Consider the following 26,766-nt stretch of genomic DNA (forward strand, 5'->3'; position numbering starts at 1 on the left):
CCACCAGGTCTCGTATGTCTCGATGTCCCGTTGTAAAATTGCCATGCTAATTTCCCCTCATCTCCCGATACGGGAAATTTTACCGTCGTTTTCCGAGTGACGCGCCAGGTTCTTTACGCCACATTGTCCGATAACGATTTTTTCAATTTTTTTTTTTTTTTTTTTTTTTTACCGGCGGCGAGGTACTGAGGGTATTGCGTCGTCTGCATCATCATGTACCGGGTGGCGGGAAGGCGGGAGGACGAGGAAAAAGGAAGAAGGTGCACTAAGTTACTTTAGGGTCGTGGGAATTTTAGGTAAAGTTGGGTAAAAGATTGAAGGTTTTAAGCTTAGACTGGGTGAGTCTGACGATGGCTTAGGTAGGTTAAGTTGCCCGGGGTGAGAAGGTTAGCTTGTTCAGCTTAGTCGCTTAGCTGAGGCTTAGATTTATGGCCCGTTAAGGCATGTAGGGTAAGCTGTAATGTTAGAGCTGGGACGGACAGGCCAAGGTCGTGTGGGTCAGGCGAACAACAATAGTCCACTGTGGTAGACGGCTTACGGCTAGGCTGCTGCTGCTGCTGCTGGACACCTTGGTCTCAAACACGGTACGTATCGTGCGTCACGCTTGTGGTAACCCGGTTGCCTGTGGTCAGTGTCTGTGGCTGCGTTGTTGTGGCCAGCAGCAGCAGCAGATGAGGACTTGTTGGTCCGGTCAGTTTGTGTGGGAGAGGAACGGAACAATGGGTGGGGGTGAAATGGAACGTGTGCTGCCGCTACAGGTGGTGGGTTACATAGATAGACCTGTTGGCGTAGTAACTATTGATGTTGCATCTCGCAGGTGTTGGCACCTTTCGTATGACCTGGAGGTGCTGCTGCCTCACAGCGTACTCAGGAACACTGCTTTTAATTACAGTTTTTAATTGCAACACTTTTCACGTATGATGGGAAACATAGATCGAAGGGAAGTGTCACAACGACATTCATTTATTTGAAGAAAAAAGATATTGAAATCATAGAGAAACTATTTTGGAATTTTACACTTAAAATTTATTTAATGTAATGTTTCAGAAAGAGACGTTGAACCGGTAATAGTAAGGACCTACTGGAGAAAGTTGATGGAAGCATATGTGAAACCGTTAATCCTAGTTTCAAACATTAATGAAACAGTTCATCCTAGTGTGAGGCATTGATGAAACAGTTTATCCTAGTGTGAAGCATTGATGAAACAGTTTATCCTGGTGTGAAGCATTGATGAAAGTTTATCCTAGTGTGAAGCATTGATGAAAGTTTATCCTAGTGTGAAGCATTGATGAAAGTTTATCCTAGTGTGAAGCATTGATGAAAGTTTATCCTAGTGTGAAGCATTGATGAAACAGTTTATCCTGGTGTGAAGCATTGATGAAAGTTTATCCTGGTGTGAAGCATTGATGAAAGTTTATCCTAGTGTGAAGCATTGATGAAACAGTTTATCCTGGTGTGAAGCATTGATGAAACAGTTTATCCTGGTGTGAAGCATTGATGAAAGTTTATCCTAGTGTGAAGCATTGATGAAACAGTTTATCCTGGTGTGAAGCATTGATGAAACAGTTTATCCTGGTGTGAAGCATTGATGAAACAGTTTATCCTGGTGTGAAGCATTGATGAAAGTTTATCCTAGTGTGAAGCATTGATGAAAGTTTATCCTAGTGTGAAGCATTGATGAAAGTTTATCCTAGTGTGAAGCATTGATGAAACAGTTTATCCTGGTGTGAAGCATTGATGAAACAGTTTATCCTGGTGTGAAGCATTGATGAAAGTTTATCCTAGTGTGAAGCATTGATGAAACAGTTTATCCTGGTGTGAAGCATTGATGAAACAGTTTATCCTGGTGTGAAGCATTGATGAAACAGTTTATCCTGGTGTGAAGCATTGATGAAACAGTTTATCCTGGTGTGAAGCATTGATGAAACAGTTTATCCTGGTGTGAAGCATTGATGAAACAGTTTATCCTGGTGTGAAGCATTGATGAAACAGTTTATCCTGGTGTGAAGCATTGATGAAACAGTTTATCCTAGTGTGAAGCATTGATGAAACAGTTTATCCTGGTGTGAAGCATTGATGAAACAGTTTATCCTAGTGTGAAGCATTGATGAAACAGTTTATCCTAGTGTGAAGCATTGATGAAAGTTTATCCTAGTGTGAAGCATTGATGAAACAGTTTATCCTAGTGTGAAGCATTGATGAAAGTTTATCCTAGTGTGAAGCATTGATGAAAGTTTATCCTAGTGTGAAGCATTGATGAAACAGTTTATCCTGGTGTGAAGCATTGATGAAAGTTTATCCTAGTGTGAAGCATTGATGAAAGTTTATCCTAGTGTGAAGCATTGATGAAACAGTTTATCCTGGTGTGAAGCATTGATGAAACAGTTTATCCTGGTGTGAAGCATTGATGAAACAGTTTATCCTGGTGTGAAGCATTGATGAAAGTTTATCCTAGTGTGAAGCATTGATGAAACAGTTTATCCTGGTGTGAAGCATTGATGAAAGTTTATCCTAGTGTGAAGCATTGATGAAAGTTTATCCTAGTGTGAAGCATTGATGAAACAGTTTATCCTGGTGTGAAGCATTGATGAAACAGTTTATCCTGGTGTGAAGCATTGATGAAACAGTTTATCCTAGTGTGAAGCATTGATGAAAGTTTATCCTAGTGTGAAGCATTGATGAAACAGTTTATCCTAGTGTGAAGCATTGATGAAACAGTTTATCCTAGTGTGAAGCATTGATGAAACAGTTTATCCTGGTGTGAAGCATTGATGAAACAGTTTATCCTGGTGTGAAGCATTGATGAAACAGTTTATCCTGGTGTGAAGCATTGATGAAACAGTTTATCCTGGTGTGAAGCATTGATGAAAGTTTATCCTAGTGTGAAGCATTGATGAAACAGTTTATCCTGGTGTGAAGCATTGATGAAAGTTTATCCTAGTGTGAAGCATTGATGAAACAGTTTATCCTGGTGTGAAGCATTGATGAAACAGTTTATCCTGGTGTGAAGCATTGATGAAAGTTTATCCTAGTGTGAAGCATTGATGAAAGTTTATCCTAGTGTGAAGCATTGATGAAACAGTTTATCCTGGTGTGAAGCATTGATGAAACAGTTTATCCTGGTGTGAAGCATTGATGAAACAGTTTATCCTGGTGTGAAGCATTGATGAAACAGTTTATCCTGGTGTGAAGCATTGATGAAACAGTTTATCCTGGTGTGAAGCATTGATGAAACAGTTTATCCTGGTGTGAAGCATTGATGAAAGTTTATCCTAGTGTGAAGCATTGATGAAAGTTTATCCTAGTGTGAAGCATTGATGAAAGTTTATCCTAGTGTGAAGCATTGATGAAACAGTTTATCCTGGTGTGAAGCATTGATGAAAGTTTATCCTAGTGTGAAGCATTGATGAAAGTTTATCCTAGTGTGAAGCATTGATGAAACAGTTTATCCTAGTGTGAAGCATTGATGAAACAGTTTATCCTAGTGTGAAGCATTGATGAAAGTTTATCCTAGTGTGAAGCATTGATGAAACAGTTTATCCTAGTGTGAAGCATTGATGAAACAGTTTATCCTGGTGTGAAGCATTGATGAAACAGTTTATCCTGGTGTGAAGCATTGATGAAAGTTTATCCTAGTGTGAAGCATTGATGAAACAGTTTATCCTGGTGTGAAGCATTGATGAAAGTTTATCCTAGTGTGAAGCATTGATGAAACAGTTTATCCTGGTGTGAAGCATTGATGAAAGTTTATCCTAGTGTGAAGCATTGATGAAAGTTTATCCTAGTGTGAAGCATTGATGAAACAGTTTATCCTGGTGTGAAGCATTGATGAAACAGTTTATCCTGGTGTGAAGCATTGATGAAACAGTTTATCCTGGTGTGAAGCATTGATGAAACAGTTTATCCTGGTGTGAAGCATTGATGAAACAGTTTATCCTGGTGTGAAGCATTGATGAAACAGTTTATCCTGGTGTGAAGCATTGATGAAAGTTTATCCTAGTGTGAAGCATTGATGAAAGTTTATCCTAGTGTGAAGCATTGATGAAAGTTTATCCTAGTGTGAAGCATTGATGAAACAGTTTATCCTGGTGTGAAGCATTGATGAAAGTTTATCCTAGTGTGAAGCATTGATGAAAGTTTATCCTAGTGTGAAGCATTGATGAAAGTTTATCCTAGTGTGAAGCATTGATGAAACAGTTTATCCTAGTGTGAAGCATTGATGAAAGTTTATCCTAGTGTGAAGCATTGATGAAAGTTTATCCTAGTGTGAAGCATTGATGAAACAGTTTATCCTGGTGTGAAGCATTGATGAAACAGTTTATCCTGGTGTGAAGCATTGATGAAACAGTTTATCCTGGTGTGAAGCATTGATGAAACAGTTTATCCTGGTGTGAAGCATTGATGAAAGTTTATCCTAGTGTGAAGCATTGATGAAACAGTTTATCCTGGTGTGAAGCATTGATGAAAGTTTATCCTAGTGTGAAGCATTGATGAAAGTTTATCCTAGTGTGAAGCATTGATGAAACAGTTTATCCTAGTGTGAAGCATTGATGAAAGTTTATCCTGGTGTGAAGCATTGATGAAACAGTTTATCCTAGTGTGAAGCATTGATGAAACAGTTTATCCTGGTGTGAAGCATTGATGAAACAGTTTATCCTAGTGTGAAGCATTGATGAAACAGTTTATCCTAGTGTGAAGCATTGATGAAACAGTTTATCCTGGTGTGAAGCATTGATGAAACAGTTTATCCTAGTGTGAAGCATTGATGAAACAGTTTATCCTGGTGTGAAGCATTGATGAAAGTTTATCCTAGTGTGAAGCATTGATGAAACAGTTTATCCTGGTGTGAAGCATTGATGAAACAGTTTATCCTGGTGTGAAGCATTGATGAAACAGTTTATCCTGGTGTGAAGCATTGATGAAAGTTTATCCTAGTGTGAAGCATTGATGAAAGTTTATCCTAGTGTGAAGCATTGATGAAACAGTTTATCCTGGTGTGAAGCATTGATGAAACAGTTTATCCTGGTGTGAAGCATTGATGAAACAGTTTATCCTGGTGTGAAGCATTGATGAAACAGTTTATCCTAGTGTGAAGCATTGATGAAACAGTTTATCCTGGTGTGAAGCATTGATGAAAGTTTATCCTAGTGTGAAGCATTGATGAAAGTTTATCCTAGTGTGAAGCATTGATGAAAGTTTATCCTAGTGTGAAGCATTGATGAAACAGTTTATCCTGGTGTGAAGCATTGATGAAACAGTTTATCCTGGTGTGAAGCATTGATGAAAGTTTATCCTAGTGTGAAGCATTGATGAAACAGTTTATCCTGGTGTGAAGCATTGATGAAAGTTTATCCTAGTGTGAAGCATTGATGAAAGTTTATCCTAGTGTGGAAAACCGTTAATCCTAGTTTCAAACATTAATGAAACAGTTCATCCTAGTGTGAGGCATTGATGAAACAGTTTATCCTGGTGTGAAGCATTGATGAAACAGTTTATCCTAGTGTGAAGCATTGATGAAACAGTTTATCCTGGTGTGAAGCATTGATGAAACAGTTTATCCTGGTGTGAAGCATTGATGAAACAGTTTATCCTGGTGTGAAGCATTGATGAAACAGTTTATCCTGGTGTGAAGCATTGATGAAAGTTTATCCTAGTGTGAAGCATTGATGAAAGTTTATCCTAGTGTGAAGCATTGATGAAAGTTTATCCTAGTGTGAAGCATTGATGAAAGTTTATCCTAGTGTGAAGCATTGATGAAAGTTTATCCTAGTGTGAAGCATTGATGAAAGTTTATCCTAGTGTGAAGCATTGATGAAACAGTTTATCCTGGTGTGAAGCATTGATGAAAGTTTATCCTAGTGTGAAGCATTGATGAAAGTTTATCCTAGTGTGAAGCATTGATGAAAGTTTATCCTAGTGTGAAGCATTGATGAAAGTTTATCCTAGTGTGAAGCATTGATGAAACAGTTTATCCTAGTGTGAAGCATTGATGAAAGTTTATCCTAGTGTGAAGCATTGATGAAAGTTTATCCTAGTGTGAAGCATTGATGAAACAGTTTATCCTGGTGTGAAGCATTGATGAAACAGTTTATCCTGGTGTGAAGCATTGATGAAACAGTTTATCCTGGTGTGAAGCATTGATGAAACAGTTTATCCTGGTGTGAAGCATTGATGAAACAGTTTATCCTGGTGTGAAGCATTGATGAAACAGTTTATCCTGGTGTGAAGCATTGATGAAAGTTTATCCTAGTGTGAAGCATTGATGAAAGTTTATCCTAGTGTGAAGCATTGATGAAACAGTTTATCCTGGTGTGAAGCATTGATGAAACAGTTTATCCTGGTGTGAAGCATTGATGAAAGTTTATCCTAGTGTGAAGCATTGATGAAAGTTTATCCTAGTGTGAAGCATTGATGAAACAGTTTATCCTGGTGTGAAGCATTGATGAAAGTTTATCCTAGTGTGAAGCATTGATGAAACAGTTTATCCTGGTGTGAAGCATTGATGAAACAGTTTATCCTAGTGTGGAAAACCGTTAATCCTAGTTTCAAACATTAATGAAACAGTTCATCCTAGTGTGAGGCATTGATGAAACAGTTTATCCTGGTGTGAAGCATTGATGAAAGTTTATCCTAGTGTGAAGCATTGATGAAAGTTTATCCTAGTGTGAAGCATTGATGAAACAGTTTATCCTGGTGTGAAGCATTGATGAAAGTTTATCCTAGTGTGAAGCATTGATGAAAGTTTATCCTAGTGTGAAGCATTGATGAAAGTTTATCCTAGTGTGAAGCATTGATGAAACAGTTTATCCTAGTGTGAAGCATTGATGAAACAGTTTATCCTAGTGTGAAGCATTGATGAAACAGTTTATCCTGGTGTGAAGCATTGATGAAAGTTTATCCTAGTGTGAAGCATTGATGAAACAGTTTATCCTGGTGTGAAGCATTGATGAAAGTTTATCCTAGTGTGAAGCATTGATGAAAGTTTATCCTAGTGTGAAGCATTGATGAAACAGTTTATCCTGGTGTGAAGCATTGATGAAACAGTTTATCCTGGTGTGAAGCATTGATGAAAGTTTATCCTAGTGTGAAGCATTGATGAAACAGTTTATCCTAGTGTGAAGCATTGATGAAAGTTTATCCTAGTGTGAAGCATTGATGAAAGTTTATCCTAGTGTGAAGCATTGATGAAAGTTTATCCTAGTGTGAAGCATTGATGAAACAGTTTATCCTGGTGTGAAGCATTGATGAAACAGTTTATCCTGGTGTGAAGCATTGATGAAACAGTTTATCCTGGTGTGAAGCATTGATGAAACAGTTTATCCTGGTGTGAAGCATTGATGAAAGTTTATCCTAGTGTGAAGCATTGATGAAAGTTTATCCTAGTGTGAAGCATTGATGAAACAGTTTATCCTGGTGTGAAGCATTGATGAAACAGTTTATCCTAGTGTGAAGCATTGATGAAACAGTTTATCCTGGTGTGAAGCATTGATGAAAGTTTATCCTAGTGTGAAGCATTGATGAAAGTTTATCCTAGTGTGAAGCATTGATGAAAGTTTATCCTAGTGTGAAGCATTGATGAAAGTTTATCCTAGTGTGAAGCATTGATGAAAGTTTATCCTAGTGTGAAGCATTGATGAAAGTTTATCCTAGTGTGAAGCATTGATGAAAGTTTATCCTAGTGTGAAGCATTGATGAAACAGTTTATCCTGGTGTGAAGCATTGATGAAAGTTTATCCTAGTGTGAAGCATTGATGAAAGTTTATCCTAGTGTGAAGCATTGATGAAAGTTTATCCTAGTGTGAAGCATTGATGAAAGTTTATCCTAGTGTGAAGCATTGATGAAACAGTTTATCCTGGTGTGAAGCATTGATGAAACAGTTTATCCTGGTGTGAAGCATTGATGAAACAGTTTATCCTGGTGTGAAGCATTGATGAAACAGTTTATCCTGGTGTGAAGCATTGATGAAACAGTTTATCCTGGTGTGAAGCATTGATGAAAGTTTATCCTAGTGTGAAGCATTGATGAAACAGTTTATCCTGGTGTGAAGCATTGATGAAAGTTTATCCTAGTGTGAAGCATTGATGAAAGTTTATCCTAGTGTGAAGCATTGATGAAACAGTTTATCCTAGTGTGAAGCATTGATGAAACAGTTTATCCTGGTGTGAAGCATTGATGAAAGTTTATCCTAGTGTGAAGCATTGATGAAACAGTTTATCCTGGTGTGAAGCATTGATGAAAGTTTATCCTAGTGTGAAGCATTGATGAAAGTTTATCCTAGTGTGAAGCATTGATGAAACAGTTTATCCTGGTGTGAAGCATTGATGAAAGTTTATCCTAGTGTGAAGCATTGATGAAACAGTTTATCCTGGTGTGAAGCATTGATGAAAGTTTATCCTAGTGTGAAGCATTGATGAAAGTTTATCCTAGTGTGAAGCATTGATGAAACAGTTTATCCTAGTGTGAAGCATTGATGAAACAGTTTATCCTGGTGTGAAGCATTGATGAAAGTTTATCCTAGTGTGAAGCATTGATGAAAGTTTATCCTAGTGTGAAGCATTGATGAAAGTTTATCCTAGTGTGAAGCATTGATGAAAGTTTATCCTAGTGTGAAGCATTGATGAAACAGTTTATCCTGGTGTGAAGCATTGATGAAACAGTTTATCCTAGTGTGAAGCATTGATGAAACAGTTTATCCTGGTGTGAAGCATTGATGAAACAGTTTATCCTGGTGTGAAGCATTGATGAAACAGTTTATCCTGGTGTGAAGCATTGATGAAACAGTTTATCCTAGTGTGAAGCATTGATGAAAGTTTATCCTAGTGTGAAGCATTGATGAAACAGTTTATCCTGGTGTGAAGCATTGATGAAACAGTTTATCCTGGTGTGAAGCATTGATGAAACAGTTTATCCTGGTGTGAAGCATTGATGAAAGTTTATCCTAGTGTGAAGCATTGATGAAACAGTTTATCCTGGTGTGAAGCATTGATGAAACAGTTTATCCTGGTGTGAAGCATTGATGAAACAGTTTATCCTGGTGTGAAGCATTGATGAAACAGTTTATCCTGGTGTGAAGCATTGATGAAAGTTTATCCTAGTGTGAAGCATTGATGAAACAGTTTATCCTGGTGTGAAGCATTGATGAAACAGTTTATCCTGGTGTGAAGCATTGATGAAACAGTTTATCCTGGTGTGAAGCATTGATGAAACAGTTTATCCTGGTGTGAAGCATTGATGAAAGTTTATCCTAGTGTGAAGCATTGATGAAACAGTTTATCCTGGTGTGAAGCATTGATGAAAGTTTATCCTAGTGTGAAGCATTGATGAAAGTTTATCCTAGTGTGAAGCATTGATGAAACAGTTTATCCTGGTGTGAAGCATTGATGAAAGTTTATCCTAGTGTGAAGCATTGATGAAACAGTTTATCCTGGTGTGAAGCATTGATGAAACAGTTTATCCTGGTGTGAAGCATTGATGAAACAGTTTATCCTGGTGTGAAGCATTGATGAAACAGTTTATCCTGGTGTGAAGCATTGATGAAACAGTTTATCCTGGTGTGAAGCATTGATGAAACAGTTTATCCTGGTGTGAAGCATTGATGAAACAGTTTATCCTAGTGTGAAGCATTGATGAAAGTTTATCCTAGTGTGAAGCATTGATGAAAGTTTATCCTAGTGTGAAGCATTGATGAAACAGTTTATCCTGGTGTGAAGCATTGATGAAAGTTTATCCTAGTGTGAAGCATTGATGAAAGTTTATCCTAGTGTGAAGCATTGATGAAACAGTTTATCCTGGTGTGAAGCATTGATGAAAGTTTATCCTAGTGTGAAGCATTGATGAAACAGTTTATCCTGGTGTGAAGCATTGATGAAAGTTTATCCTAGTGTGAAGCATTGATGAAAGTTTATCCTAGTGTGAAGCATTGATGAAAGTTTATCCTAGTGTGAAGCATTGATGAAAGTTTATCCTAGTGTGAAGCATTGATGAAACAGTTTATCCTGGTGTGAAGCATTGATGAAAGTTTATCCTAGTGTGAAGCATTGATGAAAGTTTATCCTAGTGTGAAGCATTGATGAAAGTTTATCCTAGTGTGAAGCATTGATGAAACAGTTTATCCTGGTGTGAAGCATTGATGAAACAGTTTATCCTGGTGTGAAGCATTGATGAAACAGTTTATCCTGGTGTGAAGCATTGATGAAAGTTTATCCTAGTGTGAAGCATTGATGAAACAGTTTATCCTGGTGTGAAGCATTGATGAAACAGTTTATCCTGGTGTGAAGCATTGATGAAACAGTTTATCCTGGTGTGAAGCATTGATGAAAGTTTATCCTAGTGTGAAGCATTGATGAAACAGTTTATCCTGGTGTGAAGCATTGATGAAACAGTTTATCCTGGTGTGAAGCATTGATGAAACAGTTTATCCTAGTGTGAAGCATTGATGAAACAGTTTATCCTAGTGTGAAGCATTGATGAAACAGTTTATCCTGGTGTGAAGCATTGATGAAACAGTTTATCCTGGTGTGAAGCATTGATGAAAGTTTATCCTAGTGTGAAGCATTGATGAAACAGTTTATCCTAGTGTGAAGCATTGATGAAAGTTTATCCTAGTGTGAAGCATTGATGAAACAGTTTATCCTAGTGTGAAGCATTGATGAAAGTTTATCCTAGTGTGAAGCATTGATGAAACAGTTTATCCTGGTGTGAAGCATTGATGAAAGTTTATCCTAGTGTGAAGCATTGATGAAACAGTTTATCCTAGTGTGAAGCATTGATGAAAGTTTATCCTAGTGTGAAGCATTGATGAAAGTTTATCCTAGTGTGAAGCATTGATGAAACAGTTTATCCTGGTGTGAAGCATTGATGAAACAGTTTATCCTGGTGTGAAGCATTGATGAAACAGTTTATCCTGGTGTGAAGCATTGATGAAACAGTTTATCCTAGTGTGAAGCATTGATGAAACAGTTTATCCTGGTGTGAAGCATTGATGAAAGTTTATCCTAGTGTGAAGCATTGATGAAAGTTTATCCTAGTGTGAAGCATTGATGAAACAGTTTATCCTGGTGTGAAGCATTGATGAAAGTTTATCCTAGTGTGAAGCATTGATGAAACAGTTTATCCTAGTGTGAAGCATTGATGAAAGTTTATCCTAGTGTGAAGCATTGATGAAAGTTTATCCTAGTGTGAAGCATTGATGAAAGTTTATCCTAGTGTGAAGCATTGATGAAACAGTTTATCCTGGTGTGAAGCATTGATGAAAGTTTATCCTAGTGTGAAGCATTGATGAAAGTTTATCCTAGTGTGAAGCATTGATGAAAGTTTATCCTAGTGTGAAGCATTGATGAAAGTTTATCCTAGTGTGAAGCATTGATGAAACAGTTTATCCTGGTGTGAAGCATTGATGAAACAGTTTATCCTGGTGTGAAGCATTGATGAAAGTTTATCCTAGTGTGAAACCGTTAATCCTAGTTTCAAACATTAATGAAACAGTTCATCCTAGTGTGAGGCATTGATGAAACAGTTTATCCTAGTGTGAAGCATTGATGAAACAGTTTATCTTGGTGTGAAACATTGATGAAACAGTTTATCCTGGTGTGAAGCATTGATGAAAGTTTATCCTAGTGTGAAACATCTGTGAAACTTCATCCTGTTGTGAAGCATTGATGAAACACTTCATCCTAGTGTGAAATATCGATAAAACAGTTCATCGTAGTATGAAGCATTGATGAAACAGTTTAATAGAACTTTCCGCCTTTAAAACACCACGGACCGCCACACCCCGTGTTTATAACGTCGTACTCAAGGAGTTATAACGTCGTACTCAAGGGGTTATAACGTCGTACTCAAGGGGTTATAACGTCGTACTCAAGGGGTTATAACGTCCTGCTCAAGGGGTTATAACGTCGTACTCAAGGGGTTATAACGTCGTACTCAAGGGGTTATAACGTCGTACTCAAGGGGTTATAACGTCGTACTCAAGGGGTTATAACGTCGTACTCAAGGGGTTATAACGTCCTGCTCAAGGGGTTATAACGTCGTACTCAAGGGGTTATAACGTCGTACTCAAGGGGTTATAACGTCGTACTCAAGGGGTTATAACGTCGTACTCAAGGGGTTATAACGTCCTGCTCAAGGGGTTATAACGTCGTACTCAAGGGGTTATAACGTCGTACTCAAGGGGTTATAACGTCCTGCTCAAGGGATTATAACGTCGCACTCAAGGGCTTATAACGTCCTGCTTAAGGGGTTAATAACATCGGACTCTAGCTATAATAACGTGTGCTCAAAGGGTTATAACTTGGCTCAAGGGGTAATAACGCGTGCTCAAGGGGTAATAACTTCATGCTCAGGGGGTTATACCGTCGTTCTCAAAGGGTTGTAATGCTGTGCTCAAAGGGTTACAACCTCTTACTCAAAGGGTTATAACGTCGAAAGGGTTACAACGTCTTGCTCAAAGAGTTATAAGATCGTGCTCAAGGAGTTATAAGATCGTGCTCAAGAGGTTATAACACTCTTCTCGAAGAGTTATGATGCCGTGCTCAAAGGGTTAAGGGATGTGCTGCATATGAGACGTAGAACAGGTGTTATGTTCACGTACTGGTGTATTGTTCATGTACAGGTGTAAAGTTCACGTGCTTGTGTATTGTTCATGTAAAGGTGTAATGTTCACGTGCTGGCGTATTGTTCATGTACAGGTGTAATGTTCACGTGCTTGTGTATTGTTCATGTACAGGTGTAATGTTCACGTGTTGGCGTATTGTTCATGTACAGGTGTGATGTTCACATACTGATGTATTGTTCATGTATAAGTATGATGTTCACGTGCTGACGTATTGTTCATGTACAGGTGTGATGTTCACGTACTGATGTATTGTTCATGTACAGGTGTGATGTTCACGTACTGATGTATTGTTCATGTACAGGTGTGATGTTCACGTACTGGTATAATGTTCACTTGCTGGTGTATTGTTCATCTACAGGTGTGATGTTCATGTATTGGTGTGATGTTCGCGTACTGGTCTATTGTTCATGTACAAGTGTAATGTTCACGTGCTGGTGTAGTGTTCACTTGCTAGTGTATTGTTCATGTAATGGTGTGATGTTCACGTACTGGTGTATTGTTCATGTACAGGTGTAATGTTCACATGCTGGTGTACTGTTCATGTATATGTGTGATGTTCACGTACTGGTATAATGTTCACTTGCTAGTGTATTGTTCATCTACAGGTGTGATGTTCATGTACTGGTGTGATGTTCACGTACTGGTCTATTGTTCATGTACAAGTGTAATGTTCACGTGCTTCTGTAATGTTCACTTGCTAGTGTATTGTTCATGTAATGGTGTGATGTTCAAGTACTGGTGTGACGTTCACATACTGGTGTAATGTTCACGTACTGGTGTATTGTTCATGTACAGGTGTAATGTTCACGTGCTGGTGTATTGTTCATATACAGGTGTAACGTTCACGTACTGATGTATTGTTCACCTACCAGTGCATTGTTCATGTACAGGTGTAATGTTCACATGCAGATGTATTGTTCATGTATAGGTGTAATGTTCACGTACTGGTGTATTGTTCATGTACAGGTGTAATGTTCACGTGCTGGTGTATTGTTCATATATAGGTGTAATGTTCACATACTGGTGTAACGTTCACATACTGTTGTAATGTTCACTTACTGGTGAAAATTGGTAAATTCTAAGTCGAGATATTTATTTGAAAGGGAAGCCATCTCCTTGCTGGTGCTAATTAAGGTGCCATTTTAGTTTAATAATGGGACAACAATATATCCTTGACTTTTTTCTTGCCTCTGGCATATACAAAGCTTTCTTTAGGGCTTTTCACGTCAGATATTTTTTTTTCAGTTTTACTTCTTGGTGGTAGGCGGTGGTGGTCTGAGCAGGAATGACCTGCACACATGTGACCTGTATCCACAGCACCCGCTATATTACTAATAAACACTGTACAGTCATATATATATATATATATATATATATATATATATATATATATATATATATATATATATATATATATATATATATTCCTAATAGTCCTCGGGAAAATGAAACAAGATAATTCCCCTAGTGCACTTTCTTGTAATAATCACATCAGGGGAGACACGAGAGAGAAACACAACAATCATTGGATATACAACGAAGAGACATATCTAGAATTATTGTAATAATTTAGTGTTCCTTTGCACCATCAGTCTTCGTCTTCTTTGCTGTTGTCTTTTATGGCTGTCGGCCGCTTCCTCCATTGTGACCTTCGTTTCTTCCGCCGTACGCTGGCGCCAACGCCTGTGTTCATGGTGTCTACCACTGTTTGTTTCTGTTGTCTCCCGCTGCACACGTACCTCCACCACAGCTGTTGCTATGTCTCATATCTATAGCCGTAATGCAATACAGTATAATCATATTGTAAGTATAAGATAGTGTAGTTCACGGAATACGAATACATTTGGTCATATAGTGTGTTGTTTAGCTTGTAGAAGACATTGCTAGTATGTTGTATTTCCAGATTTAACGTTATGTGGTTGTGTTGCAGGTGCAGGTACTATGAGCGTGGGCGGGTACGATGGCAAGATCGCGGGTCTGTACGACTTGGAGGAGACGCTGGGACGCGGCCACTATGCCGTCGTCAAGCTGGCCAGACACGTCTTCACCGGGGAGAAGGTCGCCGTCAAGGTAAGGCACTCCGCCCGGTGTCCCACACACACACACACACACCTCTGGCGCCAGCTACTGTCACCAATTGCTTTTACCTTAACTTGTACCACATATAATGATAAAAATGATCATAATCTATTTCTTCTTATATTTATTATTATTATTATTATTATTATTATTATTATTATTATTATTATTATTATTATTATTATTATCTCATTTTCTCATTTTCACTCTTCCCGTTTTCTTACACTTCTAGCTGTTCAGACATATGAAGAGAGGTTTCCTTGTATTTACATGGTCTGTGACTTTTTCATAACTGTATGGGACTTTATATGGCCGTATGTTACATATATGTATTAGGAGTAAAAGTGTCTTTCAGAAAAGAAAGAGTCGATGAAAATGATCTCAAAATGTTGACACGTGTGGAGGAAGCGCCACCACTTGCTTATGTGTGCTGGCTCGGTTGGGTGCACGGCTACCATTCTCCTACCCAGCCAACCGTGTCACCATTTTGCACAAATTACGATTGATAATGAAGCTGTTGCCTACACTCGCTTTCATCACACTTTGGTCCAAGGCCACACAGGAAATAAGGTCACGTCAGCATAAGCATTTAGAGATATTTGGGCTAGTAGGGTAGTACTGTATTAGGTTTGGGAATCGCCCGTGGCGCCACCAATGATTATACAGATATGTTTACGAATATCTTGAATTACACAGATGGTTTGTTGATAACAACCACATGTCTTCTGAAACAAGAGTGTATATAGATGAATATAAATTTGGTTAGTCACTATTGCATACAACATCCTCTGTTACATGATTGCTGGTGTCGGTTTTTCACCAAGGAGTTACCTTTGCTGGCATTCAAATCGTGAAAGACGAAGCATTAGACTTGGTGGGCCCACTGCCGCTGGCGTTTAACAGGGATGGAAAAAGCTGTTCAATCCTTTCATCTGATGTCCCTCTTAGTATTATGCACAAATTCGTGGTAAAGTCAAATGATGAGACGGTATTATTACCTTTCCGGACATCCAGCGAATATTGGGATTTTAAGTCTTGGGATCATTATTTTATACTGTTTCTCCCGCTAATGATTACTTCCGTAGTGAATTACGATACTTTTATTGCAAAATCATTCTTTACGCATGATCAAGAGTTTGACGCATGCGCGTTTGTTCCCTGGACATTAATTGGTCGGCTTGGATATATATCAACCAATCACAGCTCGGTTTAGGCTTCCGCAGCCCCTCGCTGGAATTTGAAATCAGTTTCGTTTCGGTCTACCAGTACGGTGTCTGTTCCTTGATTATTTAGAGAATACCACAAGTTTTCACATTAGATATTATGGAAAAGACGGTGATACATGGAAATTCCTTCAAGAACTCGGTGTTATTATGGAAAATATGGTGAATCGTTGAAATTTCAAGAACACAGTATCCCTGCTGAAGTGAATTGTGTATAATTATCAAGTGTCATTATTAAGGAATATTTGTCGACGGTGCACATCTGGAGCTGTGGAAAATGATTTTATTTAGTGATCATATTGGCTCCATAAGGTCTGGGATCATCATACCGTCAAGTGTCTGAACGTCTCACTCAGTACGAGTGTAGACTGGCACAGTTTCTATTCGGAAATGACGGAAGACTAGTGTGTATTCATAACCAGACCAGATATTGTGGAAGTCGACCATCGCAATTTGAAAAGAGGAAATACGAGAGAAGCCATGTTCTGGGTGACACCTGGGTGTTGACGGCACTAAAGCAGTCCAAGAAGCATTACATTTCTGTCGTAGAACCTGTTGCCCTTAAACGCAACTTTGCTACACTGATTCCTCTACTCATTCAGTATGAAAGGCCAGTGACAAGAGTCATGAACGACAAGTTGGCAGCCTACATCAGCCTGGAGAACCATGGATACGAGCAAGTACAGTGTGATTAACCAATCCAAGAATTTTGTTGATTCACATAACTCCAGTATGCACACGCACAGTATCAAGCGTCTGTGTAGAGACGTTAAAGGTTGGGTGAAGTGGCCTGGCCGTTTACTTCAAAGCAGCACTTGGCGCGATGCTTGTCCGTCACAGAGAACAATGAGGACTTCGTCAATACCAAGCAAGCTTAACCTCCCACAGTGGGAGAACCAGCGGCCAGTGCGACTTGTTGATCACGAGGAAGAGGACCACGACGGCCCCAACTGTGTCTTCTGAAGATGATTCAGGTAAGCATACTTGTGCATAGGTTACGTTAGGTCCCCAGGTTACGTTAAATTTGTTTTGGTTTACCATCCTTCCCCCGATAGTATTTAATATCTCTTGAACGATTCTATCCGAAATCAGTACACTGGGGGTCCCCCGTTATCGTCGGATAAAGAGGGAGGGATATCTTTACATGTGATTTGCTGCAGCAATGAAGGTCATAATCGCTCAGAACACATCAAAAACCATCGGAAAAGCATAATTTCAACTTCAAAACAAGTGGATGTCCGAAACGGTAATTTTACCAGAGACGACTCAATGCTGATGTGTGTATAATTGGATATCAAATATAGTGCTATCTCTGAATCTTACAGTGAAAAGGTTGACGACAGATAATTTTGCTTGAAGGCTTCGCCCGCACCAAAGCAAGCAGAAAGAACTTGTGAAAAACGAACCTAACGGGTGGCAGTTGACGTCAGTGTGTGACAGGTTTAATATAGGTATCACAGGAAGTTGGAGGGAACTGCAATATTAGTAAAGAGAAAATTTGATCAAGTAACCTAGTTTTTACCTAATTACAAGTACGCTCTGTGGAAGCTATTGTAAGAACAAGCGAATGACTCTGTGGAGGAGATATTCCCAGAGTGAGAGACCACAGTTTTGTGGGAAAGGTCATGTAACAAACATCATAGATTTCTCCAAGAGAGTGAAATTTGTCGTAAGACAAAAGAAGTGGGATGGATCATGTGTATCTGGACTGCCAGAATGCATTTGGTACTACCATATGGGAGGCTAAGAAGCTGGATCATCAGACAGGAGTGTGTGGGGGAGAGAGAGAGAGAGATACTCGATGGATGCCTATTAGGATCATTCATCATTTTGGGCAACATAATCAGTAAATAACAGATAGGCCTATATGATACACCACAGGAGAATAAAATTCCCTTATACAAAGTTGGGAAACTAAGCAGACAAACAAAATACTTGGTCGCAAGGTAAAACACACGCAGCCCTATGCGCCCGAGCAAAGACGTCTCTGCAGTAAAAGACATATGCTGACCTATACGAGCATGAATAGACGAGCACGTGGAATCACATGCAGATATACGAACAAACTCCGCAACATTACATCCACACTTACACATGTGGCCCCCGTGAGGTTTTAATTTCCATTCTATCAGTGCTATTGCATGTACTATTTCATTACCAAATTATCCCATTTGGTTTATCACACGGTCACTGCTCAAATTTACAATTTCAAGCTCCTTTTGTAGTAGTTTCTCGTTGTTTCTTGTAATTTATAGTGTATATGATTAGCTTTTCATGAAAATTAAGTCGTTGATTTCATCCATTTAGATTTTCAGAATGTGTTTGATAAAGTTTTTCCATCAAAGGTTTCTTGTAAAAGTTTATTCCTATGGTACAGAGGAGTTTATTTATTGCGGATCAACTACTTCCTTAACCACCGAAAGTACAAAGATTAGTGAGTACATGTCAAACCTCAGAACGGTTTGATATAACAAGTGTTGTGCCACAGGGATCAGTCTTGAGGCCGATTTTCTCTTATGATATTGATAATGGGTTTCCTTTCAAATCATTGAACATTGCAAACGATACTAAGATGGGGAAATAAATCTGATGCAGAATGTAAACGTCTGAAGTTCATGAATCTTGTGTTCAGTTTTGGTCACCTTGTTTGAAAACACTGAATGGAGAGTAACGTGGAAATATCAAGATAATCGATTAAATATAATTAGCTTAAAGAGAAGATTAAGATCTGATCTAATACAGGTGTTCAGAATTATGAAAGGCGTCGATAACCTCAATCTAAGAAGCTGTGATAATGATGGGTAATTTCATCGCTTAATCCTTCCATCTCCAGTTTGGTCTCTTGGTTCTCTTTGTTCCCTCCATTTTTGACACATTCTCTTTGTCAACCTTTCCTCACACATTCTCTCCATATATTAAGACCATTTGAACTCACCCTCTTCTGCTCTCTCAACCACAATTTTTATTACCACACCTCTCTTATCCTTTCATTACTTGATCAAACCGCCTCACAACACGTAGTGTCCTAAAACATTTCATTTCCAACACATCCAGCCTCCTCCGCATAACCCTATCTATAACCCATTCCTGGCAGCCTTGTAATATTGTCGGAACTACTATTCGTTCAAGCATGACTATTTTTGCGCTCTTACAACCTTTGTCCCCTCTATCCCATGACTTTTCCACTTCCGTGGCTCCATTAACTGCCAAGTCCATTCCCAGATATCTAAAACATCTCACTTCTTTAAATTTTCTCCATCTCTCGCCATCCACTTTCAGTTTTGCCCACGTCAATCAAGAATTTACTTTCTTGCACTATCACACTCCCACAACTGCTTCAGGAGTAGTGCTGCTTCTTTAGCTCTTGCCCTCTCACCAACCACTAACTTTACTTCTAAAACATTTCCAAGCCATTCTTCCCCTTTACCCTTGAGCTTTGTTCCACTCAGAGCCAGAACATGCAGGTTCTTTCCTCAAACATACTACCTATCTCTACTTTCTCCTCATCTTGGTTACATCCAAACACAATCAGAGACCCCAATTTGAGCCTTCGATAAGGATCAGCACTCCTCGCCTGGCTTCTTTGTTTCCTCTTTTAGAAATTGAAATACTAGAGGGAATTTATCCACTCTTCCTGCTCCCACCCCCGTCCCCTGTAGTCGCCTTGTACAACGCACAGAATACGGAGGCAGAATTCTTTCTCCCCTACCGCAGGAGGGTGGATGTGTTGGAAATGAAGTGTTTGAAGGCAATAAGTAATGTAAGGGTAAGAGAGATGTGCGAAAATAGAGTAGGGTTGAGAGCAGAAGATGTTGTTGAAATGGTTTGGACATATGAAGAGAATGAGTGAGGAAAGATTGACAAGGAGGATATACGTGTCAGAGATGGAGGGAACAAGAAGTGGGAGACCAAATTGGATGTGAAAGTATGGAGTGAAAAACATTTTGGGCGATCGGGGCCTGAACATAAAGGAGGGTGAGAGGCAAGCAAGTATGAATATGTATATATGTATTTATGTAATGTATGTGTATGTATATTTGCGTATGTGGGCATTTATGTATATATGTGTGTATACAAGGGCCATTCTTCGTCTGTTTCCTGGCGGTATCTCGCTGACGCTGGGTGAAGAGAGTGGTGAGAATAAGTGAGCTTGGGAAGGAGACTTGTGTGAGGAAGTACCAGGAGAGACAGTGCAGAATGGAAAAGGTGAGACCAAAGGACGTAAGGGGAATGCGGGAGGAATGGGATGTATTTAGGGAAGTAGTGATGGCTTGCGCAAAAGATGCTTGTTGGAGGTGGGCAGATGGGAAAGGGTAGTGAGTGGTGGGACGAAGAAGTAAGATTATTAGTGAAAGAGAAAGAGGCATTTGGACGAGTTTTGCAGGGAAATAGTGCAAATGACGGAGATGTATAAAAGAAACAAGCAGGAGGTCAAGAGAAAGGTGCAAGAGGTGAAAAAGAGGGCAAATGAGAGTTGGGGTGAGAGAGTATCATTAAATTTTAGGAACAATAAAAAAAATGTTTTGGAAGGAGGTAAATAAAGTGCGTAATACAACAAATGGGAACATTGGTGAAGGGGGCTAATGGGGAGGAGATAAGTAGTGGTGATATGAGAGGGAGATGGAGTGAGTATTTTGAAGGTTTGTTGAATGTGTTAGATGATAGAGTGGCAGATATAGGGTGTTTTGGTCGAGGTGGTGTGCGAAGTGAGAGGTTTAGGGAGAATGATTTGGTGAACAGAAGAGGTAGCTTTTGCGGAGGGTGAAAGCTAGCAAGGCGGCGGGTTTGGATGGTATTGCAGTGGAATTTATTAAAAAAGGGGATGACTGTGTTGTTGAGTGGTTGGTAAGGATATTTAATGTGTATGACTCATGGTGAGGTGCCTGAGGATTAGCGGAATGATTGCATAGTGCCGTTGTACAAAGGCAAAGGGGATAAAGGTGAGTGCTCAAATTACTGAGGTATAAGTTTGTTAAGTATACCTGGGAAATTATATGGGAGGGTATTGATTGAGAGGGTGAAGATATGCACAGAGCATCAGATTGGTGAAGAGCAATGCAGTTTCAGAAGTAGAGGATGTGTGGATCAGGTGTTTGCTTTGAAGAATGTTTGTGAAAAATACTTAGAAAAGCAAATGGATTTGTATGTAGCATTCATGGATCTGGAGAAGGCATATGATAGAGATGCTCTGTGGAAGGTATTAAGAATATATAGTGTGGGAGGCAAGCTGTTAGAAGCAGTGACAAGTTTTTATCGAGGATGTAAGGCATGTGTACGAGTAGGAAGAGTGGAAAGTGGTTGGCTCTCAATGAATGTCGGTTTGCGGTAGGGGTGCGTGATGTCTCCATGGTTGTTTTAATTTGTTTATGGATGGGGTTGTTAGGGAGGTGAATGCAAGAGTTGGAGAGAGGGGTAAGTATGCAGTCTGTTGTGGATGAGAGAGCTTGCGAAGTGAGTCAGTTGTTCGCTGATGATACAGCGCTGGTGGCTTATTTGTGTGAGAAACTGCAGAAGCTGGTGACTGAGTTTGGTAAAGTGTGTGAAAGAAGAAAGCTGAGAGTAAATGTGAATAAGAGCAAGTTTATTAGGTACAGTAGGGTTGAGGGACAAGTCAATTGGGAGGTAAGTTTGAATGGAGAAAAACCGGAGAAAGTGAAGTGTTTTAGATATCTGGGAGTGGGTCTGGCAGCGGATGGAAGCATGGAAGCGGAAGTGGGTCACATGATGGGGGAGGGGGCGAAGGTTCTGGGAGCGTTGAAAAATATGTGGAAGGCGAGAACATTATCTTGGAAAGCAAAAATGGGTATGTTTGAAGGAATGGTGGTTCCAACAGTGATATATGGTTGCGAGGCATGGGCTATAGATAGGGTTGTGCGGAGGAGGGTGGATGTGTTGGAAATGAGATGTTTGAGGAAAATATGTGGTGTGAGGTGGTTTGATCGAGTAAGTAATAAAAGGGTAATAGAGATGTGTGGTAATAAAGACTGTGGTTGAGAGAGCAGAAGAGGGTGTTTTGAAATGGTTTGGTCACATGGAGAGAATGAGTGAGGAAAGATTGACCAAGAGGATATATGTGTCAGAGGTGGAGGGAATGAGAAGTGGGAGACCAAATTAGAGGTGGAAAGATGGAGTGAAAAAGATTTTGAGCGATCGGGGCCTGAAAATGCAGGAGGGTGAAAGGCGTGCAAGGAATAGAGTGAATTGGAACGATGTGGTATACCGGGGTCGACGTGCTGTCAATGGATTGAACTAGGGCATGTGAAGTGTCTGGGGGTAAACCATAGAAAATTTTGTATGGCCTGGATGTGGAAAGGGAGCTGTGGTTTTGATGTGTTATACATGATAGCTAGAGACTGAGTGTGAACGAATATGGCATTTGCTTTCTTTTCCTAGCGCTACCTTACGCGCATGCGGGGGGGGGGGAGGTTGTCATTTAACGTGTGGCGGGGTGGCTACGAGAATGAATAAAGGCAGCAGTATGAATTGTGTGCCTGTGTATATATGTACATGTCTGTGTATGTATATATGTGTATACATTGAAATGTATAGGTATGTATATGTGCGTGTGTGGACGTGTATGTATATATGCATGTGTATGTGGGTGGGTTAGGCCAATCTTTCGTCTGTTTCCTTGCGCTACCTCGGTAACGCGAGAGACAGCGACAAAGTATTATATATTATATATATATATATATATATATATATATATATATATATATATATATATATATATATATATATATTATATATTATTGCTTACTCGATCAGACTATATATATATATATATATATATATATATATATATATATATATATATATATATATATATATATATTATTGCTTACTCGATCAGACTATATATATATATATATATATATATATATATATATATATATATATATATATCCCTAGGGATAATGGAGAAAGAATACTTCTCACGTATTCCCTGCGTGTCGTAGAAGGCGACTAAAAGGGAAGGGAGCGGGGGGCTGGAAATCCTCCCCTCTCGTTTTTAATTTTCCAAAAGAAGGAACAGAGAAGGGGGCCAAGTGAGGATATTCCCTCAAAGGCTCAGTCCTCTGTTCTTAATGCTACCTCGCTAACGCGGGAAATGGCGAATAGTATGAGTATATATATATATATATATATATATATATATATATATATATATATATATATATATATATATATATTACGCCACACTGGATAACAGTATCTTACAGTTATGGGATGAAATTAAACACCAGGGCTAAAACTACGTATAATGCAAGAAATAAAGAGTACAAGATAACAAGCACATTAATCGGGCACAAATATTTACGTTAACACTAAACATTCACCATTCCAGGTAAGATTTCAAACTAGGACATCTCTTTCCTTTATAACAATTTGCCTTATAGAAACACGATACAAGTTACACTTATTCGTTGGGCAATTCTATGACAAGTTATACGTTGTTACCCTCACACCCGAAACGACACAGCCCAACATCTTATGATTTAGTTTAGCGACGCATCACTCAAGAGATCCTTGTGATCGGAGTGGCTCGTCATGGCCGCAGCGGCTACGGGTTTTGAAACGAGGAAGACCTACATTACCTGACGGGCACGTGATGGCTGAATGACTTAAGGCCAAGCCGTCGTCGGGGTCTTGTATTCGAGGGCCAGCCCCGCCCTGACCTGCCTTATCTCGACGATAACCACATGCAATTACTCGATTGGTCAAAAGACTTATTTTCACGCCCTCATTCCGACTGATTGGCTGGAGACCTAAGGTTCGGCCCTCTTACCGCTTTAGGTCCAGCCCTGCATCTCTGATGACGCAACGAGGATGAGGTGGCGACCTTTCCCAGGCATGACCTCATGGCTCACCCCGGGTTACTTTACAATGCAACCTGAGAAATAATTAGCGGGCCGATGCGACAGGCGCGGCTTGCGTGACCATTCTGCGTGGAGGTGTGAAATCCTAGAGAGCGTGGGAGCGGCCGAGGAATCTACTAAGACCCCCAGGTCACCATGTGGCTTACCTGTAACATACAACTTTCTAAACATAGACACAACGAACACGCAGGTTCGTAACCCCCCCCCCCCCCACTTAAAAGAAAATTTAAAAGAGAATTTTTTCTTAAGAGCGGGATAAACAATCTGCAAGCGCATGTGTGCCGACAATAATATGAACCTCTAAATTGTACTCTTGGAACAAGGCCCACCAAGTTAACCTTTGACTCCTATCCCGGAAAGTTAACATTTTTAAAGGGAGTGGTAGTCAGCATACGCTAAACTAAGATCATTGCCTAAAGGGCACAAACATACAGAAAGCGTTATAATGCAAATAAATAAAAGTTCCTTCTCAGTGTTAGGGCAGTCTGTTTGGGCTTAACCTTACCAAGGTAGCTAACAGGGTGATCAACCCTCTCTTCGTTCTCCTGCAAGAGGACAGTACCACTGGTGCTCCTACACCGCATCTACAGCTAATCTGTTCCGAGCCTGCAAGATGGAACAGTTAAAAAGTATGGCTCTTAACTGACGAAAGGCTGTCTCACACTGCTCTTTCCAAATATATCTGACATCATTTTTCAATATTTTTGTGAGAGGGGCTGCAATTGTGGAAAAGTTAATAATGAACATCCTGTAGTATCCAACCATACCCAGGAAACAAAGTCCTCTTCTAGATCGGGGGGCACATCTAGGGGCTAAAGCTTGGACCTTTAGTGTTGGTGGAAGGGTGAGAGGGGGCTGGCAGTCCTCATTACCTTGTTGACTTTGTTAGTTGATGCCGAACCGGTAGGTCCCATCGGACTCGGTTTTAAGGGTTACGAGCGAGCTCCGCGGCGACTGACTGCTCCATCAGATCGTGCTCCAGCATGTAGCCCAGCTCCTGAGGAATGGTAGCTCACTGTGGACTTACCCAGTAAGGAGCATGTCCAATAGACCGACCATCTCCCACTTCCACGTCAGAGTTCGTCAGGGTGACCCGTCCAGGTGAGCTTTGGCAGACCTCTAGGTGTGTCGACAGCAGGGCAGACCTCGCCACCCGTCGCTTCCCCAGAGCACTGGTGCCACAGCTAGATCGTCCTCTTCGTCACACACAGCTCTTGCTGGAAGGTGGATCTTGCACGCTAGAACATTCTGCTTGAAAGGGGTAGGATCATAATTAACACGAGGTTTAAGCATCCATTTGGGTAATAAAGGCAACGCCTCGTTGTTCGTCTCAAAGCTCCTCGATCGAGACCGGTTGTCATACCAGCTCTTCATTCGATCCTTGGTCTCTTGAATGGGCTCGAGATAAATCATCAGCCTCACCCACTGATTCTTGTTTGGATTTGAATCCAGCACAGGAGGTATCACTCAGCTTCTCTAGTTTCATCCTCCCAGGGTGTCCTCAAAATCTCTGCCTCAAGTGAGTCTACACCAGCAATGTGGGTTTCCCACAGCCCCGCTTCACCGTCTTCACTCTCAGTTCCTCCAGCTCAGCGGAGTTCAGACCAGCGAAGGTATCACACAGCTCGACTTCACTGATCTCATTCTCAGAGAGCGTCAGTTCTTCCATCTCAACGGAGTCTACCCAGCAAAAAGGGTATTACACAGCTTCCTCTCTGGTCTCACTCTCAGAAGTTGGTTTCAGTTTCTCCGTCTCGACGACTATGTCCTCAGGCACACGGCCTACCGTGCTAGCTGCCACGGACCCGGTACGTACTCTGGTACTTCCTCAAGTTGCGCTGTCTCCGTGGACTCCACCGTTCCCGTAAACGACGCCGGCACTGGATTCATTTTTCCTCCCGTTAGGTCATTACCTAACACAAAGTCCCCGCCAAAGACAAGCAACCCATCCACAATCCCCAGCAGAGCAGGGCCCGTGAAGAGATGTTTCCACACTTACATTGACTTGTGGAGCTTTTTCCTTAAGCCTCCACCGCCCGTCTAAGAAGACTTGTCTCCAGACTCTCCTCTCGGCACCGTCATTCAACATCAGGGACTGCAGCGCACTAGAATCCCGCAATACGGTCACTTTTCTTCATACTCCACGTCTACTAATATAGCCCTTAAACAGGAACGCGTTGTAGTTCCCACGAAACGGATCCCCAACTGACGGATTGCCACTCTCGCAGCCCACCACTTTCCTGAGAGCAGGGATAGCCTCACTAACATTAATAGGTGACCCAAACGTGGAGAAGAAACCCACTCTTTGTAGAGTCTATAGATTCCTTCACTCGAGCCCAGCACTCCCTCACCTTATGCCCAACCTTGCCAAAATTAAAACATGCTCTAACCCTCTCGGGTTTTTTCTCTGACTCTTAGGAGCCTCCAGCAAGGGAGCAGCATCAGGTGGGGTTACATTATTGATGGATTTTCCTTTGCCATCAAAACTCTGAAAATCTCTCCGTACCAAGTTTGCGGGTCAGCGCGTACTGATCCAGTATCCCAGTTTGTCAACAGACTTCACATCTTGATCATTTAAATTATTAAGCACTTAAGGGGGTACAGTATTCTTACATTCTTATTGTATCATTAATTCTTTAGGTTCCGCAAACTCACAAACTTGTTCGGAGCGTAGCCACTGCGTGCATAAATCGCCCTTTTCGCGAAAATACGCTACGTAAGTCTGATCAGGACTTACTCTTAGCTCTAAACTTGTGTCTGTAAGCTTCTGGAGATAACTCGTAAGTTTCAGCACAACATCCTTCACGACCTCATAATCAGTACGCTGGTCACTAGGCAACGCGGCGTATACGGTGTGAGCCTTACCAACAAGGACAGGTTGTAACAAAATCGACCAAGACGACTTCGGCCAAGAGAGCTGATTGGCAAAAATTTTCGAACGTACGGAAAAATTTAGTAAAGTCATTT

At 40.3% G+C, this 26,766-nt stretch overlaps 1 protein-coding gene across 10 annotated transcripts in view; it reads left to right on the forward strand.

Annotated features, from left to right (window-relative positions):
* Nucleotides 1–26,766, forward strand: part of Snrk (SNF related kinase) — an 852,818-nt gene that overhangs the window by 643,010 nt on the left and 183,042 nt on the right. For 9 of the 10 annotated variants that reach the window (XM_071663342.1, XM_071663341.1, XM_071663344.1 and 6 more), the window contains one exon: nt 14,548–14,687. In XM_071663342.1, coding sequence (XP_071519443.1) covers nt 14,559–14,687 — 129 coding nt within the window. In that variant the 5' untranslated portion in view covers nt 14,548–14,558. Of the gene's footprint in view, nt 1–14,547; nt 14,688–15,939; nt 16,894–26,766 lie in introns of those variants that run through there. The other variant, XM_071663346.1, reaches the window with a different exon arrangement.

This window comes from Panulirus ornatus, chromosome 7, assembly GCF_036320965.1.
Source record: "Panulirus ornatus isolate Po-2019 chromosome 7, ASM3632096v1, whole genome shotgun sequence".
Taxonomy (NCBI): domain Eukaryota; kingdom Metazoa; phylum Arthropoda; class Malacostraca; order Decapoda; family Palinuridae; genus Panulirus; species Panulirus ornatus.